Below are 21,787 nucleotides of genomic sequence, written 5' to 3' on the forward strand. Positions count from 1 at the left end.
TAATCTTGGTGAACAAGATTTATCATTCAGGCATGGATGGCCACCCACGGGCTATGCCTGAATGATGACAAAACTGAACTCATCATACTGGGGAACACACAAAACATCAAAAGACTAAAAGAAGAATACTCATCCTTCGTCAGACGGTAACACTATCAAGGTGGCAAAAGTGGTAAAAACACTAGGGTTCTACCTTGATTCCCACCTCTCCCTAACCAAACAGGTGAGCGCAATGGCATCCAGCACCGCATATACCTGCAAGCTGATCAGAGCCGCAAAACCATACCTATCCACTGCCAACTGCCTAACCCTTGCCCGAGCATTAGTGCTGTCGAAATTGGACTATTGTAACGCTCTATATATAGGAGCCAACAAACACACGGTGCAAAAGATTCAAACACTACAAAACAATGCCCTTAGGGCTGCCTTAGGAATTCCAAAAAGGGAGCATATTTCAGAAGCTAGAAGACAATCTAATTGGCTCTCCACGGCGGACAAAATCAAACTTAAGACAGCTTCTCTAACCTTCAAAAGCATCAACTATCTAGCACCTAAATACCTAGCCGCTAGATTCAACAGAAAAATCTCCACTAGACCCACCAGAGAAGCATACTCTAACCAGTTAATGATACCCCCATTCAAACTAAGTACGGCCGGAGGAAACAGCTTCCCGGTCAAAGCTGCCCAGCTTTGGAACTCCCTCCCGCCCGGCCTGAGATCCCCCCAATCCTACGCTCTCTTCAGATCCAACTGTATCAATTGGATCAAAGAAAATGACCGATAGTCCATTACCACTGTTCTACAAACGTACTATGTACATAATTATATATCCTCTTTCTCCCTACTGCATATTTCCTGCTTATATTATGTTACATGTATATACCATGGCCTGCATTATGTAATTTCTACTATGTATAATCACTATTTGTAATCATATGTAACCTGTAAAGTTTAAAGTATCCTTGAACAACGCGCCCGGTTACCCTCGGGTCTGGCGCGCGCTATAAATAATAAACTCAACTCAACTCATAAAAGAAATCTGCTTATAAAATTCAGGATGAACCAGTTTAAAACTAAAGAAGTGTTAACCCCCTGGCATAAATATGAGAACATAAATCCAAAGAACAAGTTACCTCTTACCTGGTAACGTTCTTTCGATGGGATGTCCCTCCGACATATTCCTTATCTTGATAGATCATCTCCAGCTTGCTGGCCTCAGAATTTGTTTTTCAGTAGAGGGCGCTGCGCGTCGAAGTCCCTCGAGCCGATGTCCCTCGACAGCCTCCGTATCAGCGCCAACATCATCAGGCGTATAAATAGACTCGCACAGCGTCCGTTGCTCAGTTCCGTTTTGACGTTTAACGGTTGCTTTACATGAATTGGTTACTGACCCTGAAGGAGCGTAAGCTGTAACCACAATGGAAGGATTACTGAGGGGATGGATGGGAGGGGCGATAAGGAATACGTCGGAGGAACATCCCATCGAAAGAACGTTACCAGGTAGGAAGTAACTGGTTCTTCGAAGGGATTGTGTCCTTCGACGTATTCCTTATCTTGATAGACTCCCATAGTAGTGGTGTGTAACAGGAGGTGGGAGTAAAATTGCCATGTTTCCCTTCATGAATGAACAGAGCAACACAGCTTTGCCAAATCTAGTCTCTTGGCTAGAGGAGGAATCCAGGTTGTAAAATTTTGTGAAGGTATGTGCAGACGACCATGTGGCAGCCGCACATATGTCTCGAATTTAGATACCCCTGGTTGAATGAGCCCTAAGATTTTGAGGAGGCTCTTTCCCTGCCAGTTTATAACATTCCAGAATGGCCAAAATAATCCATCTGGAAATGGTCTGTTTTGTTATCGGTAATCCCAATTTGTGCCCTGAGTAGCCTACGAACAGTTGGTCTGCTTGCCTAATCCTAGCAAGTCTGCTGATGTAAAAGCTTAAAGCCCGCCTTGGGTCCAGCCTAGGTAGCCTTTCTTCCTCTTTCCCCGGATGGGGAGGCGGATAGAATGAGGTAAGGTAATTTTCTGAGTGATGTGGAATTCAGAAACCACCTTTGGGAGGAAATTAGGCTTCACCTGTAAGACAACTTTGTCTTTATGAAAAATTGTATGAGGGGGTTTACAAGATAGAGCTTGTAATTCGCTCAACCTTTTAGCAGATGTTAAAGCCACTAATAAGACAGTTTTAAGGGTGAGAAATCTTAGCGAACAAGAGTGGAGTGGTTCGAAAGGAGTACCCATCAGGAAATTTAGGACTAAATTTAAATCCCATAAAGGAACCTGGAAAGGTCTTGGAGGGTAGACATTAGTTAATCCCTTTAGAAGAACAAGTTACTTTCTTACCTGGTAACGTTCTTTCGATGGGATGGTCCGACGACGTATTCCATATCTATGACAGTAATCACCACAGCTGTGCTGCTTCGGAAACTTTTTCGGCGTCTGCGTCCTGCGTCGATGAGCCGCCGTCGAGGACCTCCTCCGACGTCCGACGTCATCCGATGTGATAAGTAGGACGCACGACGCCAGTAGCCTCAGTTGTAGTTTTTTCCCCCAGAACGTGTGACAATAGTCAACTGCCAGTCCGACACAAAGCCTTGCGGAACGTAAGCTGCAAACGCAACAGAAATTCTGCAGCGGGGAAGGCAGGGCGGGAGCGATATGGAATACGTCGTCGGACCATCCCATCGAAAGAACGTTACCAGGTAAGAAAGTAACTTGTTCTTCGAGGGGATTGGGTCCTCCGACGTATTCCATATCTATGACAGACTCCCAAAGCAGTACCAAATCAAGGAGGAGGGAAAGAATTTAGAAACAAAATTTAGAATAGCCAATCAAATAGCAGAGCAAAGGACCGCCTTGCCAAAGGCCAGATCCTGCCCTCTGATGGAATCGAGGGAATAATGCCGCACAAATGTATGCACTGAAGCCCAGGTGGCAGCATCACAGATGTTGCGAATAGGAACACCCCTCTGCAGGGCAGTAGATGCAGCCAAGCCCCTGGTAGAATGGGCCCGCAAGCCAGCCGGAGGGTCCTTGCCCGCCAAGCGGTAACACTCCGAGATGGCCAAAATAATCCAGCGGGACAAAGTCTGTTTCGTCACAGCTTGCCCCAAGCGCTTACCAGCGTAACCAATAAAGAGTTGATCGTCCACTCTGACCCGGGACATGCGAGAAACATAAAAGCTCAAAGCTCTCCTAGGATCAAGCCTATGGAGCCTCTCCTCTTCCTTACCAGGATGCGGAGGAGGATAGAATGCCGGAAGAACAATCTTCTGGGCCAAATGAAATTCCGTCACTACCTTCGGAAGAAAAGAAGGACGAACTCGAAGGACAACCCTGTCCTTGTGAAATACAGTGAAGGGTGGCTTAACAGAAAGTGCCTGTAACTCACTCACTCTGCGAGCGGAAGTAACCGCAACTAAAAACACAGTTTTCAAAGTCAACAGCCTCAAAGGGCAAGAATGTAACGGCTCAAACGGAGCACCCATAAGAAACCTAAGAACAAGGTTCAAATCCCAACCGGGCACCAGGAAAGGCGACGGAGGGAACACATTAGTGAGCCCTTTCAGAAACTGTGAAATTAAAGGGATTTTAAAGTAAGAACATTCTTCAGATGAGCGCTTAAAGATGGACAGCGCCGCCAGGTAACCCTTAACGGTACCCACTTGCAAGCCCCTGTGGGCCAAAGAAAGCAAAAAGGACAGAACCATGGGGATGTCACATGCAAAAGGATCCACATACTGAACTCTGCACCAGTCGCAGAACTTACGCCAACGGTACAGAGACTTAGTTGCGGGCCTTCGGGCCGAAAGCAACACCTCCATCACGTCTTCAGGGAGGTCCCAATCCTTATACCTCAACCTTTCAGAAGCCAAGCGTGAAGGTTGAGGGATCCGACCTCTGGATGGAGAACCTGACCCCCTTCCCGTGAGAGCAGATCGTCTCGGTAGGGAAGACGACGTGGAGGGCAGATGGACAAGTCGAGAAGGTCCGGGTACCACGTCCTCCGAGCCCACGCCGGAGCAATGAGGATCATCCGGGAACCGAACTTCCGTAACCTCCGCAGCACTTGCGGGATGACGGGGACCGGAGGAAACGCGTACAGCAGCGGGAACGACCACTCCACCACGAACGCGTCTCCTAAGGCTCCTTTTGGAGGAAATTCCCGCGAGCAAAACCTTTCGCACTTCCGGTTGACACTGGAGGCAAAGAGATCCACTTGAGGGGTCCCCCAAAGGGCGAAGATCTCCAGGAGAATCTCCTGAGCCAACTCCCACTCGTGAGAGATCGTGCACTGCCTGCTCAGAGCGTCCGCCGTCACGTTCTCGAAACTTCCTGCTGGATGGCCCAGAACTCGAGCTGCATCGCCTCCCTGCACAGAGGAAGTGACCCTGCCCCCCCCTTTTTGTTGAGGTAGTGCATGGCCACTGTGTTGTCCGTCAGGATCAGGACATTCTTCCCTCGCACAGTCGGCAGAAAAGCCCTCAGGGCTAGCCTGACGGCCCTCAGCTCCAACAGATTGATATGGAGTCTGGACTCCGACGGAGACCAACGACCGCTGACTGTCAGCCCGTTGGCATGAGCTCCCCATCCCGTGAGGGATGCATCCGACATGATCGTCACCTCCGGCCAGGGAAGCCAAAACGGAGCCCCCTTCATCAAGTTGCCTTCGACGGCCCACCACAGAAGGTCCCGGGCGACCGAGGGCGGCACCTGAATCGGGTCCGACATCCTGCCGGAGGACTGCGACCATTGCATCTTGAGTGCCCACTGCAAAGATCTCATTCGCAGGCGAGCCTCTGGCACCAGAAGAATGCAGGATGCCATGAGGCCGAGCAACCTCAAGAACTCGAACGCTGGGAGCGTCTGGGCATGCTGAAACTTGCGCACCACCTGCTGAATGTGAAGAGCCCTCACCTGGGGAGGAAAACACTGCCCCAGGGAAGTGTCGAGCACTGCTCCGATGTACTGGAGCCTCTGCGTTGGCGTCAAATGGGACTTCTTTAAATTGAGGGAGAAGCCCAGCCTGTGAAGGGAGTGGCAGGCGACGGACAGATGATCCAGGACCTGCTCGGGAGAGCTCCCCCTGATCAACCAATCGTCCAGGTAGGGGTAGACGTGAATCCCCCCTTGCCTGAGATGCGCTGCCACCACCACCATGAGCTTGGTGAAAACCCTCGGGGCGGAGGTCAAACCGAACGGCAGGACCCGAAACTGAAAGTGCGAGTCGCCAACCGCGAACCTCAGGTACTTCTTGTGCTTGGGATGGATCGGCACATGGAAGTAAGCATCCTTGAGGTCGAGTGACACCAACCAGTCCTGAAGCTGAAGGGCCTGGAGGACTTGAGAGAGAGTAACCATCTTGAACTTGTCCTTCCTGAGGAGTTTGTTCAAACCGCGCAAGTCCATGATGGGTCTCAATCCCCCGTCTATCTTGGAAATCAAAAAATAAGGGGAATACCATCCCTTGTTCCTCTCCGCTACAGGCACCAGTTCTATGGCGCCTTTCTCCAGCAGGGCTTGAATTTCCTGCGCAAGGAGCGGATCCGGACACTTCAAAGAGAGGTTCCCCGGTGGATTGTCGCGAGGCCTGTGCCGAAAGGGAAGACAGTAGCCGTGGGTTATGATCTCCAGAACCCACACATCCGAAGTAATGGCACGCCACTCTACAAGATGCTGCGCCAGCCTTCCCCCAACCGGCGAACCATGGGACAAGGCCTCATGACTGAGTAGGAGCGGCTGCGGCGTTACCTGAGGGCAAAGAGGCAACTGCCCGAGCGGCCTTGGCACCACGGGTACCCTGTCGTCCACCTCTGGTACCCCTGCGTTGGCCCCTTTGACTGCCAGCTCCTCTCGCTCTACCAAAGGACGAGTAATAGCGAAAGGAGCCACCCCTCCACTGCTGTCCCCTAGGACGAAAAGGCGGAGGTTGGCGAACTGCAGCGCCCAACGACTTCGCTGCAGCTTTTGAGGTCTGCAACCTCTCAAGGCTCTCGTCAGCCTTGCTGCCAAAAAGATGTTCACCATCAAAGGGCATGTTGAGGAGCCGGGACTGCACATCAGGAGCAAACCCCGACTTCCGCAACCACGCAAACCTGCGTATCACGGTGCTCGCCGCCATGGACCTACTGACGCATTCAGCTAAGTCCAAACCCGACTGAACGGACTCACACATGGCATCCTTACCATCCTGGACCAAAGCAAGGAAACCATCCCGTTCGTCCCCTTCGGGAATATGTTCAGCCGCTAACGCAACACAGTTCCACAGAGTGTGCGTGAAACGTGACAAGGCACAAATGGAGTTGGCCGCCTGAAGCGCCATACCACCAGAAGAAAACACCTTCTTCGCCCAGCCATCAAAACGTTTGTCGTCCCTATCAGGAGGGATGGTAGGGTACGACGCCTGCTTTGCCGGGGCCGTGGCCGCCTGCACCACCAAACTTTCCGGAGTGGGGTGCCTGGTCAAGTAGAAGGGGTCGCCACTGGCTGGACGGTATTTCCGCGACAAGGATCTGCCCACTGCCGGGAGACTCTCCGGAGCAGTCCAAGCCGCCGCCACCCTACGCTGTAAAGCCATATGGAATGGCAGAACCGGGTCAGATGGGGGACCAACATCAAGGATGTCCGTCAGATCATCCTGCACAAACTCCCCTGGGGGAGCAGACCATCCCAGATACTCAGACACCCTAGCCATAAGGCGCCGGTATGAGGAATCGGCATGGGAGCCAGGCTCAGGCCGACCAAATTCCACCTCCGGAGAGGTGTCCAGACCACTAGCATCATGCAGCGACTGCCTCAATTCGTCAAATTGACTATGGCCCGAGACAATGTCATCCGGCACCAGACCAGGAACCAGGCCAACCGAATCCTCATCCGCCTCCGAAATATAATCCAAGCGGTGGAAAGGCACCTGAGAGTGCCTGCTCTTAGCCAGAGCCTTCCTAGGGGGTACACCCGAGACACGGGGCACCTCCGACACGAAAGGCGTCGATGGCGTCGAGCGAATCGGCGCCGCCGTCGAGAAAACCGGCAACGGCGCCGAGAGGATCGGCGTCGACGTCGAGGAAATCGGCGTCGACGTCGAGGAAATCGGCGTCGACGTCAGATGCAGCGCCTCCAATATCGGCGGCGTCGACACAGCCCTCGAAGCCGGAGCCCCGAGCGTGTCCCTCGACGACCTGAACGTCGACGGCTTCGACGACTTCCTCGGAGCCGGAGCTTCGAGAAAGCCTGTCGACGCCCTCGACGCCTCAGACGTCGATGTCTTCCTCGAAGACATCACAGGTGCACACGGTCTCGATCGCGTCGAGGACCGGGACCTGGAACGGGTACGGCGAGAACGAGCCTCCTTGTCCGAACGGGACCTCTCCCGTGACTCGTGCCGACCACTCTTGCGAGCGGCGTCTCTCGACCTCACACGGCCGACCCCACTCGGGGGCGCGGACGGTTGAGTACCCTGCGACTCAAGAATCGCCAACATTTTCTTCCCGAAGGAAGCCCATTCCTCCGGCGTCGCACGGCTGGTGGGATAACCGACGTGCCGGGCAGAGTCCTCGGAAGAGGACCTGGAAGGCGACCGGTGACGGCGCTTCCGAGAACGCCTCGAAGAGGCAGAGGAGTGGCGAGACCGACTCCTAGAAGAAGACCGACGAGACCTCCGACGATGACGCGGAGAGTCACCCCTCGAATCATCCGTCGAAAGGCCCGCCGACTTCGACTTCCGGGGCTTGGACACCCGACCTACCGACAATTTCTTCTTACGTTCGCGTAAGGCCTTGGAAGTGAGCGACAGGCAGTCGACACAGTCATCCGTGTCGTGGGCCTCCCCGAGGCACCAGAGGCAGGCGTCGTGCGAGTCAGTCACCGACATCTTGGACCCACACACCCCGCACTTCTTGAAGCCCGGACGCGGGGTTGAAGACGAAGTGGAAGACATCGCTGCGAAGGAATATTCACAAACGAACAGGCTCGAAGAACCAGAAAGAACAGAACTCCAAAGAGTCGAGGCTAGAACCGAGAAACACGAAGCAACACGTTCGCGGAAAAAACGGAACTGAGGCTACTGGCGTTGTGCGTCCTACTTATCACATCGGATGACGTCGGACGTCGGAGGAGGTCCTCGACGGCGGCGCATCGACGCAGGACGCAGACGCCGAAAAAGTTTCCGAAGCAGCACAGCTGTGGTGATTACTGTCATAGATATGGAATACGTCGGAGGACCCAATCCCCTCGAAATTGGATTACTAAGGGTAATTTGAAATACGAAGGCTCCTCTGCAGTGCGCTTGAAGATCAATAGCGCTGCGAGATAGCCCTTGATAGTGCCAACTTGAAGGCCTGAATTTGCCAAGTAGAGTAGAAAGGATAACACTGTTGGTGTATCACATGAAAAGGGGTCGATATTCTCTTCTCTACACCAGCTGCAAAATGTGTTCCAACGGCAGCGGTATAAAGTCTTTGTTGCAGGCCTTCTGGCCGAAAGCAACACTTCCATGACGTCATCAGGGAGGTCCCAATCCTTGTATCTCAACCTTTCAGAAGCCAGGCGTGAAGGTTGAGGGTTCTGATGTCTGGATGGAGAACCCTCAACCTTTCAGAAGCCAGGCGTGAAGGTTGAGGGTTCTGATGTCTGGATGGAGAACCTGACCTCCCTTCTGTGAGAGAAGATTCTCCTTGAGTGGAAGACGAATTGGAGGGCAGATAGACATGTCCAGAAGGTCTGTGTACCACGTTCTCCTGGCCCAGTCTGGGGCAATTAGGATCATGGTCCTCCGGAATCTTCTCAACCTCCTGATCATTTGAGGAATGACAGGGACTGGTGGAAACGTGTACAGGAGTGGAAACTCCCAGTCCACTACGAACACGTCCCCTAGAGCTCCTCTTGGGGGAAATTCCCTTGAACAAAACAGATCGCACTTTCTGTTGGTACTGGTGGCAAACAGATCCACTTGAGGGGTTCCCCAAAGGGCGAAGATCTCCTGAAGGACTTCCTGAGCTAGTTCCCACTCATGGGAGACTGTGCCCTGCCTGCTCACAGCGTCCGCCGTCAAGTTCTTCTCTCCGGCTAGGTGAACTGCCGATAGAGAGATTCCTTCTTGAATTGCCCAAAACCAGAGCTGCATTGCCTCTCTGCACAGTGGCAGTGATCCTACGCCTCCTCTTTTGTTGAGGTAGTGCATGGCCACTGTGTTGTCCGTCATTATCAGGGCATTTTTCCCCTGTACATATGGCAGAAAAGCTTTCAGCGCTAGTCTGATTGCTCTCAGCTCTAACAGGTTGATATGTAGTCTAAATCCCATTTCCAGAGCAGAAGGAGCCAAATTCGTCATGATTGGCTGAGAAAACGTTGATGCGGACGTTAAAGGCTTCAAAGCCATCGAAAAAGGTGTCAAGGAAGGTGGTCGAGGCCTCGAACTCGAGAGTATCGGGATTCTACTTGAGGTTGTCGACGACATTCTCTTGCTCGAGGCTCTGGGTATGGCCACTGGCTGTGAGATGGCCGTGGGTTTATCCTTTCTCGGCGTCGACTCGACTGACCTGTGTGTCGAAGAACCCTTCGATAACGGCATCAATGACGCCGATCTATGTGTCGAAGGGATCATCGACGACGGCGAAGACGCAACTTTGCCTTTACTCAAGGGTTCGTTCACTGGGTGCTGCGACTCGCTGCTTTTTGATTTTTCGGTTCTTTCACCCAGGGTATCACCCTCAGCAGTCTTCGAGGGGGGTTGAGGCCGCTTTCTCGAAGACGCTTAGCATCTTTTTCCTGAATTCCTCCCAGACCTGAGAGCTATGTTTTGTGGGGCAGGAGACCCATTTTGGGGAAACGGAATATGAAGACGAGGAAGGGGATCTTCGATGTCTCTTTTTTGAATGCTTAGATCTCGAAGAGTGATGGGAACTGCTTCGAGACCTAGAACGAGAATGTCTTTTGTGATGGCGAGGAGACGAATGTCTCGACTCTGCCGAGGAAACTTTCGAAGAAGTTTTAACTGCCTTACCTCTCTCGAGCTTCCCGTTACGCTCCTTCAAGGCTTTCGCCGTCATGGACATGCAGTCCTCACACTCCGAACAATGGTGCTCGATTCCCAGGCACCATAAACAGATCCTGTGAGGATCCGTCAACGACATTTTCTTTCCACAGTCTTGACATTTTTTGAAGCCGGACCGTGGAGTCGTCGGTTCGGGTGAGGAAGCCATCGAGTACGAGTCGGTATTCACGAGGAATAATGATATATTTGACTGAAGAACTGAGCAACGATATTCCGAGGCCCCAGAAAGCGGGGAAAAACAGAACTGAGCAACGGACGCTGCGCGAGTCTATTTATACGCGTGATCACGTAGGCGCCGATACAGAGGCCGTCGAGGGACATCGGCTCGAGGGAGGTCGACGTGCAGCGCCCTCTACTGAAAAAAAAAAATCATTTTTCCAAGCCCAGCAAGCTGGGAGATGATCTATCAAAGATAAGGAATACGTCGGAGGACACAATCCCTTCAAAGTGTGAAATTTGATAAGATATATCCAGTGGAGATAAAACAAATGAATAGAATTTGATATATCAGCGAGCGAATACAGAAGTTTAAAATCTACAATATAATAAAAAACAAACGCACATGTGTATATGGTTTGTGTACTAGAACAGACAAAGCTGGCGCACTGCTTTAATGGCTCAGACCTGAGAATAAAATTATCATAAGGTGCTGCCTGTCGCAGATCCAGGTAGGGAAACATGTCTAACCCGCTTGCGTCATGCAATTCTTTGGCCATAGCATGCAAATCTGCTTGGTCATAAAAGAAATGGTCTCCTCCAGCCACCCCGCACATAGGCTCAGAGCCAAAGGGCACTTTGTCCCCAAAGCCATCATAAATCGACCTCAGAGTAAATAAAACACTGATCGAGATTCGGGGAGAAAGGAGTGATTGAATGTCAGCACCGATGGAGTCGTTCCGACCAGGCCTATTGCCACCGGTAACTCTGGGCCTCTCAGCACTAGACCCGGTTTCGTCATGGTCCAGCACGAGAACGTAAGACCAGGCATGGCCATCTTTGTGCCGGAACCTGGGGGTGCAACTGGTGGTGTATTCGCCTGCAGTGCCATGATTGGAGTCAAACCTGCCGCAGCTTTCTGGAAAAGCTGGAGCATTTGGCTCCTTGAACACCGCCCACGCTGCCCTTAATACGCCTGTGGTCGGGTAGATCTTGAATGTGTTCCTCAGGTGAATCAGAGTCGTGTCTGTATCAATTGAGTCTCTTTCTTGTACGATGACAATGACAAATGGCTCCGGGAGTGCAAACGTTTCTTCGCCTTCTTGCGGTGCCAGTCCTCTTGGGTGTGGGTCTTTCAAGTGTCTTGGCCCGACGTCCTGATGGTCAAATGAGCCAGGAACTTCAATGGAGGCCATGCGAGTACCAATATTGCTGATCGCTCCCTAGGGATTTCATGTTTATTTGTTGGCAGGAACCGCACTCCTCTTTTTCATGGTCTTTCCCCAGACACCACATGCAGATGCCATGTGGGTCGGTGATTGACATTTAAGAGTTGCAGTCCTGGCAACATTTGAATACCAAAGCCTTAAGGCCAGACATATTGACCAATGTCAAATAGAAAATGTCTCTCACAAGATCGTTGTTAGGTAAAGTTTGTATGCAGTCCACTCTGGGACCACTACACACAGCTAGGACTACAGGTGTAAGCAAAACCAACCTTTGGTATAAGTCTGTACCACACAGTTTTTGGTAGCGAGCTGAGCAGCCAGGCTTATCTCAAGAGGGAATGTGAGCTTGTAAGGGTGTTACACAAAGGTCTACAATTACAAGTATTCAGCTAGACACTTATACTCAAGGTTTCTTGGTTAAACAATAATTTATAAAGCATTCACCAAATGAGGCAACCAATACCACACACAAATTATACTACAATAATTACTAAGCAGTTGAGCTCCCTTGAAGTAGCAGCAAAATAGCATTGAAGTAGGAGCAAAAAGGCATAAGTCAATAAAATGAATATTACAGTTACTCTAAAACAGTGCAAATAGTTTGATTTCACCAGAGGAGTTGATTCAATGCAATAGGTAGGCCAAAGTCAATGGGCTAGTGTCTTGTATAGGTAAAAATGGTTCTTGTATTTAAATGGAGCAGTCTTTGCCACGGTTCTTAGAAGTAGTTCACGGAAGAAAGGTTCTCATGTCGGATCACAAGCTGACTAGGCCTGCAATTTTCCAACTTTCGCGGTGAGAGGTACCGTCTATTGAAGAAAAAGATGCAGCTGAAGACTTCTGTTCCTGGCAGTTCCTGCAGATCTAGCTGTTCCTGAGCCTCAGTCGTGGGGACAAGCGGGAGGACGTCGGGGGACTCCTGCACTGCACAGGGACTGGTCACAAAGCTGGCAAACTGGCAATTCTTCAATTCTGTTTGCTGTTCTTCAAGCACACAAGCTGGTGTTCTTCTCCCTGGTTAATCCTAACCAGCTCCGGGAATGTTATCCAGGTGGGCTTACGAGCTGATTGGTACTACCAACTCAAAAGGAAGAAGTCGTCCTTGAAGGGGCTTCTCCATCGAGATGAATTTGGCGATTCGGACCTGCAGCAGGGCCCCACCGGGCAAACCAACGGTCCAGCTCGTCTTAGGTTCTTTCGTTCCAGTGGTCGACTGCCTTCCAAGCCAAGAGACTTCCCTTTTAAACAGTTTTCTCCCATTCATTCCAGCCTAGCTGCCACTCACCCAGCAGGGTGGCTGTCCTTACCGGACAGTCAGCCAGCCAATCACGCCAGAGTGCATTCGGGTCTCCTAGGAGACTAAGCACAGGAAGTTGCGGGCACGTCCCTCACTTCCTGCCCACCCCAGACACTCGGACACCAGAGGCGGTCTTCAGTCCTGAAGCCCGCCAAAGGCATAGAAACAAAGGGACCAAACCTGGTTTGGCGCGCAGAGACAAACTCTGGAAAGACCTTTCCAAAAAGAAATGGTGAAAAAAGAAGACCGTGACCTGTTTAAACAAAGGGGGCTTAGGCGCCATCTTGTAAAATATGGCTCCCGCGATTCTTAGCTACCGGTGTTCGCGGTCGGGGCAAAATCATGGTAGTTATTTGTAAAACCACTGCCACCAGCCATTTCGAGAGGAAAGGGTAGTCTTTGACTGCTACATGAGTTTCTAGACATAGGGGATACTAGGTAACCCCTCCAGCACTTTAGTGTAAGATAGTTTGTGCTGGGCCTAGGAATTTAAAAAAGACTAGTAAAGTCAATTTAACTTTACATTCTCTGGGAACAGTAGTTTATCTCAGAAAAGGTATTTAAACCTTGGGACAGCCTAAAAAGCTTCCCTGTGTCACTGCACCGAGGGTGCTGTGTAACACACATGAAAAGATGATGCCTTTGGAGTTGTCTAAAACTCCTTAATCAAAGAACACAAGAATACAATACACATCAAAACACATGAGTGTGGGGAAAAAAGGCTCACACTCTCCGTGGGATCTCTATGGTGAAGGGAATCAGCACAATTATGAGAATTCTCCCTAACAAACGTTACAAAAAGCATGCTGAGCGCATGAAAAACAAGAAGCCCAACTACGGGGACTTAGTGACTTAATATATACATATGGCCAAAGCCACGTCTGGATTTGAGAGTGGCACGCCCCCGAGACGCTGAAAGGATATCTATCCGAAGAGACTTCTTTGGGAGAATCCCATCCACTGCAACTAAAGCATTGTCTGTCCACAGCAACAGAGGTGCAGGCAAAAACCCCAAAGTGCAGGGAAATTCAAGGATGGCATGGGTTTTCGCATGTCAATTAAGCGCAAAAACTAAACACAATCTAACATATAGAAATGAAGCTTGGCAGTAAGGGTTTGTGTTTTTCTCCAGCAAAGGTTGCCTCACTTTTGGAAACTGTCCTACATATTCATTTTAATCTAATGGCCCATCACCTGTAATCCACGCGATACAATTATTTGACACATCCGTACACTGGTCCTGTATCCAGAGAGGGACACGTCCAGTTATGTTTTAGAAAAACCCATCCTAACTCCCTTGAAACTCTTTAGAAAACAAACATTTTCAATATGCACATGGTGTATCACATGGTTTGTTGATATGCCACGCATCATACAGATCCACCCAGCTCAATGTCTGTTACACAAATAGCAAGTAACCAATTTCAAATACTTTTGATGGACCACTAGAGTATCGGCTATGCACAGGAAGCAATTGAAAACAGAGTTAAGCTGCCAAAACAGATCTAGATCATGTCACTTCCAGGGCCTAGGCATTCTGAAGGAGTTTGACTGCCCCCTCGCCCTCTAATATGCTCTGGTGGCCATTTAACTATTTCCGAGTCCAGACTACTCAAACAGAACATTCATAAAAAGTAGGAACACCAGGTTACCCAACCCCATTGTCCCAACTAAGTGGGATATGACCGAGAAAATTGTACAGTGATATTTGCAGCCACCATCAGACTAGGATACTGGCTATGAATACATAAATGCATACACACAAATACAATTTGGCTGTATTAGGTAACATGCTAGAGCTTAAATAGGTTTCTGAGATCATGAAGCATACAATAAAACATATGTTGATACCTTCCATAGCCAACATGGTATTAGCAACCTGCGGGTGGGAGCCAACCAATCAGAAGGATGGAAACGTGGGCCGATACTCCCGATCTAGCCTGCGTCCCAAGCCGCCTGAAGGGCGGTTCCGCAGCCTGCCATATTCCCCCCATACTCTGTTCCTTTTTTATTTAATTTAAATCCCAACCCCACTTATCTGATTGTGGCGGTGGTCCCACCCGCCATAGCTCCCCAGCCTGTTCCTATTCTGCCCGCCACGGTAATGGAACAGAGACTCCGTACAGACCCCTGCATTTTACTACCATGGCGGCCATCTTGTCAAAGCATTTATCATTAATTGAACGGGACGCGTGCGCAACATCCCGTTCAATTAATAAAAATGTTTTTTATTTATTTTTAAACACCCCAGGTTACTGTTTTGGTAACCCAGGGTGTTAATGGCATTCTTAACCTGTTCCATGGGCCACACCGGGGGTAACGTCATTAAACACCCTCACTTCGCTCTGGCAGTTTAATGAACGCCATATTATTAGTTGGGTCATCACATCCATTGTAGACTACTTCGGCACCAGATGCTATATGATTTGAACTAGAATGGTCCGGAGATCTTGCAAAATAGTACAGATTTTCAAATATTATCTAGCATAGACTTTTGTTACATACCTGTCCTTTCTTGTCCTGATGAACTATCCTTCAGTGCTTTTATACAGCCATTGTGCACCAACTCCCCAAGGCGTCTGAGGTCCGTCTCCGATTTGTCAACCAATTCAGAATCTCTAGCAATAGCATCTAACCTGTAGACAAAATACAAAATTATGTGGCACAGCTGGAGTTGAGAATATTTTTTCAAAATGCTACTTAGCAAGTTCAGAAAGGAAACTACACTACTGCCATTGCAGCATTTGTTCTTGTGGAACGACCAAGTGACGACTAAAATACATACAAAAAAAAAAAATGTAAGATGTTGCCATGATTACAAAAAGACATATGCACATTCTACTTTGTGCTGTTAGTCTTAAAGCAGCTTTTGCATTGCTAATACAACCATATTTAAAAAAGTTGACTTTTTTTCTAAATATCCTGGTTGTATAAATAGGAGTAGTCTGAGTGTTTACCTTGGTACAAAAAGAGAACATTTTGTGATACAATATGACTTTCCAACTGTGGTCCCTGAAATCTTTGTTGAGCCAGTATTCAGATGATTGTTTCTATGTGTTTTTACTGATTTATTTTTTTTTTTTTAAACTGGTCATTTTGGTCATGCACTTTTGTTCGACCTAAACACAACCCATTTTATTCTTTTTAATTATGGGGAAGCTCCCTGTCACTAAACCCACATATACATAACCATTCAAATAAATTGGTAGAATTCTTGTTGTACAACCGTGCACGACCAAAGTAACTACCTGAAAAACAAAAAAAATAAAACATGTGATACGCACATGAATATATATTGACAAATAGAATTGCATGGTATCTAGGTAAGTGATGGTGGGGGAAGGGGCTTATAATGGGTTAAAGGATGCTACTGAAGAATGCTCAAGCGCACAGCGCAGGAAGTCTTGATTCTACTAAAGACACTGAGGCGCGCATTATGCTTATTCCTCTTCATTACTGCTTAACAACAAATTTTTAAATCTTCATTTCCATCCTTTTTTTTTTTTTTTTACAGTTGAAAACAAACTTTCAACCAAGAAAACATGATGGCAACTCAAGGGAAACACTGCCACTACGTTTCCCATGACCCCTAGCAGCCCAGTAGTCCTCAGCCTTAGTCCTGTCAACCAATGAGGTCTCCATTACTCGTATAAAACTCCTTAGCCTTAGGTGCCTTCCTCTTCTTTTTTCCTCGAGCTGACCAACTCCTGCAACAGTCTAAGTAACAGTCTATAAAAGAACTTGTACTGCTTTCGCTATCCCGTACGTCTCTTGTACTCTTTCCATTGATCCGGTAGATGCTAATTCTCAAGAGCTATTTTGCTCGTCTCGTATGCAGAGAAGAGAGATAGAGATTGTTAGGGCGGGTAATTCTTTGCCATCCTAAATATCACATAACAATAAGTCAACAGTACATCTGCTTCTGCTTCCTTACAACATAACCTCCTGTTCATGCAGTAGAATTCTTCATGGGAGGGCTAGTGCTCACCTCTGTGTCTTTAATAGAATCAAGACTTCCTGCGCTGTGCGCTTGGGCAATCTTCATTCTATGACAAGACCGGAGGCAAGCATTATGCTTGTTCAAAGCTTCGCACCACTGATGCTGCAATGTTAGAGGCTTGCTTGAAATAGAAATTTCTTAACACGGAGTCACTGGACCAGTCTGCTGCCCTCATGATCTCCTGCAGCGGAACTCTTGCTGCAAAAACTCCGGAGGCCATAGCTCCTCTGGCCGAGTGGGCTCCAAAGACAGAAATGTCTATTCCGACTATCAATCACCTCCTTCACCCATCTTGCTATAGTGGCTGGAGCTACTGCCTTATAAGGCCTTCTGCGCGCTATCAATAGCTGAGTTACATTTCGCTCCTGTCGCTGCTTCATAGGACTTTATGCACAGGGCTATGCAGAGCTTGCTGTTATCAGGGAAGTAAGGGTATGAAATAACTCTAGAATTGGTCTTAGTACGCTGCGTGACTCTAAATGCTACTCCTTCCGGATGGAATATTTTTCTGTCTATCTCTAGGGTTTTAACGTCCGACACTCTTCTGCATGACACCAAGCAGAGTAAAGTAGCTAACTTCCCGGATAGCCGTTTCCCTGACAGCAGGTCATGTCTTGGCCATTGCTCGAATAACTGTAGGATCCTGTTGACATCCCAGAGGGACGAGTACCTAGGCAACGGGGGCTTGCTCACCTTGACTCCCTTAGTTAGCCTTGCCACTGCAGGGTGTTCCCCTACCAGGGCTCCATCTACCAGTTTGTGTCCGGCCAAGATGGCTGATCTATACACACCCACTGTTCTAAAGGCTTTCCCTTCTGCAGTCAGGGATGCTAGGAAATTTATGACCTGGACTATAGGAGCTGAAATGGGAGAAATACTCCTCCTACACCACATTTCCCAGGCCTGCCAAGCAGAATTATAGCTCTGAATTGTGGACGGAGCCCATGATACTCTGATAAGTTCTGTAGCTTCCTCTGAAAGGCCTGGCAAGCACCATCTGCGCCTGAAATTCTGCAGGCCAGGAGGGACAGTGTCAGGTCCTGAAATCAGGGGCTGATGGGCTCCCATTGGATCGGAGAGGAGATCTGCCCTGTGAGAGATCATCTGAGAGAAATCCGTGGAAAGTTCCACCAGAACCGGAAACCATGCTTGCGATTTCCATTCTGGTGTCACTATGACCAGCTCCGCCTTGTCCCTGCACGCCTTTGCTACTGCCCTCGCCAGCATCGGAAAGGGGGGAAAAGGCATAGTGGGTGTGATCCTTCCAACTGTGCAGGAATGCATCTGTCCCTGCCGCTCCTGGATCCAGTCTCCAGCTGAGATATCTTGGCAAGTGGGTATTCAGCCTCGAGGCAGAGATCTGTAAGTAACGGGCCGCATTTCTGCTGTAACGTGTCGAAGACTGACTTGTGCAGTCTCCAGTCGCCCGAATCTGTTAGGTACTGGGAGGTCCAGTCTGTAAATGTATTTGTCACTCCCGGAAGATATTCTGCTTTGACCGATATGTCCCTCTCTAGGCAGTAGTGCCAGAAATCCTTGGCTAGCTCCGCTAGCACCTTGTACTTCATGCCTCCCAGCTTGTTGATATACCTCACTGCTGAAATGTCCATACGCAAGAGGACGCAACATCGGGCCAGATTCTTGGCGAAGGATCTGACCGTGAATGACCCTGCAAGGAGCTTTAGGCAGTTGATGTGCAACTCCAGTTGCTCCCGAGACCATTTTCTTCCTGTCTCTGCGTGGCCGCACCTGTCTCCCCAGTCCGACCTGCTGGCGTCTGACTCTATAATGAGCTCTGGCAGGTCTCTGAAAATGGCTTGGCCATTCCATGCTTCCATGTTGCGGAGCCACCAGCGGAGCTCTGTCTTGCTGTCCTTGTCCAGAGGCACCTGGTGATGGTATCTCCATCCCTTCTGCAAGTATTTGATCTTGAGCCTCTGTAGTGCTCGATAATGCAACGGACCCGGGAATATCGCCTGAATAGAGGCTGCTAGGAGTCAAACTATCCTGGCTAGATTCCCTAGAGATATAACCGGTCTCTTCAGAGCTGTCGACAGATCCTTCTTTATCGATTTTATCTTGGGGGCCGGGAGCTCCACTGCGGCTTTCTTCGTGTCCATCGCGAAACCCAGAAAATCTATTCTCTTGCATGGCGCTAGGACTGATTTTTCTGTATTTATTAGAAAACCTAGTCCCGATATCACAAACGCTGCCCAGTGTACTTGTCTCTGTAACCTCTCCTTATCTTCTGCCATAAATAGGATGTCGTCTAGATAGATCATTCAAAAATCATCCGAATTCCCTGGTCTCTCAGAGCAGATACAACGGGCCTCAGAAGCTTGGTGAAGGCCCATGGTGCCGAGTCCGAAAGGCAGGGTCTTGAACTGCCATATCTGCTCCCTCCACCTGAACTGTAGAAACTGCAGGTACTGCAGTGCTATAGGTACAGTCAGATATGCGTCCTTCAGATCTAAACGCGCTAACCAATCATCCTTCCTGAGAAGGTGTGCTAACAGAGGGATTTCTGTATACTAACCAGGTGTTCAGTTCTTTCAAATGTATGACCAGTTGCACCTTGTCTTTCCGGTGGACTAGAAATATGTTGCTCAGGAAACCTGCCGAGTGTGGTTGCGCGCTAACGCTTGGATCTTTGCGTCTAATAACCTGGCTTCTTCCTGCGAGCTGTGCATGCATGGAGGGGGCTCTGCTGTATGGGATTCTGCAAGAATTCTAAGTGATAACTCTGAGCGGTTTGCAACACCCATGCGTCTGCTGAAAGCTCATGCCAATTGTGCATGAAAATCAAGGTCCTCCCTCCCACCGGGGGGTATGACGCTCTGCACTCTCTCACCTGTGGTGGTGTTCTGATGTCGGAAGTATCCTCTGCGGCCCCTGAATCCTCTACCTCTGTTCGGGAACGATGCGTCCTGCTGGCGAGACTCCCAGTATTGGGCTCTCTGGCCTTGTGTTTGAATTGAAACGGCCGATCGAGCGGCCTCTATGTCGACCGGCCCCAGGAAAAACACCTCCAGGAAAAACCTTCCTTATTGAAGCCTGTGCCTTCTCTAGCGCTGTGTAGGTTCCCACAAATTTATTCATTTCTTTGACAAATTCGTATCCGAAGAGCAGATCTTCTAGTTTATTGTCTATTTTTAACAACATTGATCTCCTTCTCTCGGCTGAGATAGCTGTGATTGCGTTACCCCAGCAGGCACACGGCCAGTTGAGCCCAGCCAGCTAGAATATATGGATCTACCGGTTCTCCTTTGTCTTTGTACCTCTCGGCCAGGTCCATGATTTTCGCTATGGGCCCTGTGAGGTCCAGAAGCTTATCTTGACAGGACTGCCATGCGCCGTCCATATCCTTCCTGGCGTCCTTTGCGGCTTTAGTAACGAAGGTGAGCATCTTTGAATCTAGTTCGGGGGTATCCACCACCTTACCGCTAAGCTCTGGCCTGGGACATTCCGCCCGGAGACGAAATCTAGTCATTTTTCTAATGGTTTTCTGATCTTCTGGGCCATATACATGGCTACTCTTGGGGACGAGTCCACTCCGTGGTCCTAGGGTGTCTGATCGTATCCGGTTCGAATATATCGGTTATGTCGTCCTCCTCAGGGGTACTCTCCACTGTGCTGGCTTTTCTGTTGCAGGCCAACTTGCTTTGTGCCCTTATGCTCTCTCTACTGAGACTTCTGTCATCCTCTTCGTGCTCTTCTTCTTGTTCAGACCCCTCGGAGAATGACGGTAGAGCATCCCCTATGTTTTTCACCCATGGGGTAGGGAGTATGAGGCTGGGCACTGCTGATTTAGCGAGAAACGCTTCTTTAAGCCTATTAAAGGCATCAACTGCCTCCTGGGGCTTTTCTCTCTTCCCCATATCAATGCCCGGAGGGGTAGAAGAGTGCTCTCTCAAACAGGCAACTTTACACCCCCTAACAGTGTTTTCCAGAGGCTTAGTGGAGGTCCCCTCACCTGGGTCATCTTCCAAGCCAGCTCTGGTGCCCAAAATGTTCTCTAGGACCTGCAGTCTGTCCTGAATAGGTTGTACTCCCTGAGCCACAGCTCTTACCAGGGAATCCCCTTGCAGTCTTTTGAAACCGAGTGATAGATCTAATCACTCCTCTTGCAGCTCCTGCTCCTTGCTGTATTCTTCCCAATATTCTTCTCCCCTGTCACCAGCCATGACTAGTAGTATGCACCAGTACAGGGAAAAAAGGTCTGCAAGATGAACCTGAATGCTTATTCACCAGCTTGGTCTAGCATTTCAGTAATTATATTACATTCTTTTTTTTCTTCATAGACTGCCTCTGGTTCGTAGCTGAAACGCTCAAATGATTCTATCTGAGGCATAGATATTGCGGAGCGCTGCGTGTTTGATCTGGTAGCTCGCCGGGACCGTTAGACTGGAAAAAAGGTCCACCGCGCATGCGCGAACATGCGCAGTCTGCCAGCGTCCCGCGCCACAGCTGCAGTCAGGCGACCATAATGCCAGAGCCGAGCGGGGCCTTCCGTGGCTTCAGGCGCTTCTAAATTGTGCTTTTAAGCGAATCCGTACCCCGGAGCTAGCGAGATCCCTAGCGGGCCGGTTCGTCATTGAATACTGACTAAGTTCGCACGAAACCGGAGTGAAACTCGCTCGCACCAAAATAAACTACCTCAGCGCCCCTAGTCACACACGGTGCGTCCTGTCATGATATACATGCATGAAGTATTTATAATAAGCGCATACTAATCGCTACTATAGCTATATTCTAAACTTAAATATATACTACATCTGAAACAATATGCAATGGGTACTTAGCTGTGTCAGCAGCAAAAAAGAAGGGGAAGGCACCTAAGTCTAAGGAGTCTTATACGAGTAGGGGAGACCTCATTGGATGACAGGACTGAGGCTGAGGACTACTGGGCCGCTAGGGGTCATGGGAAACGTAGTGGCAGTGCTCCCCTTGAGGTGTCATGTTTTCTTGGTTGAAAGTTTGTTTTTTATGCAAGTTGGGCATTTTCAACTTTTAAAAAAAAAAAGTCTGGAAATAAAGATTTAAAAAGCTGT

The 21,787-nt window shown here is 49.3% G+C and overlaps 1 protein-coding gene across 1 annotated transcript in view; it reads right to left on the reverse strand.

Moving 5' to 3' along the window:
* CHD1 (chromodomain helicase DNA binding protein 1) overlaps positions 1–21,787 on the reverse strand; it is a 2,212,767-nt gene that overhangs the window by 606,217 nt on the left and 1,584,763 nt on the right. Inside the window, exon 26 of the mRNA XM_069625454.1 lies at positions 15,242–15,372. Within this exon, the coding sequence (XP_069481555.1) occupies positions 15,242–15,372 (131 nt within the window). The remainder of the gene's footprint in view (positions 1–15,241; positions 15,373–21,787) is intronic.

The sequence above is a fragment of the Ambystoma mexicanum genome, chromosome 6p, assembly GCF_040938575.1.
Source record: "Ambystoma mexicanum isolate Mex_15411 chromosome 6p, UKY_AmexF1_1, whole genome shotgun sequence".
Lineage (NCBI taxonomy): Eukaryota > Metazoa > Chordata > Amphibia > Caudata > Ambystomatidae > Ambystoma > Ambystoma mexicanum.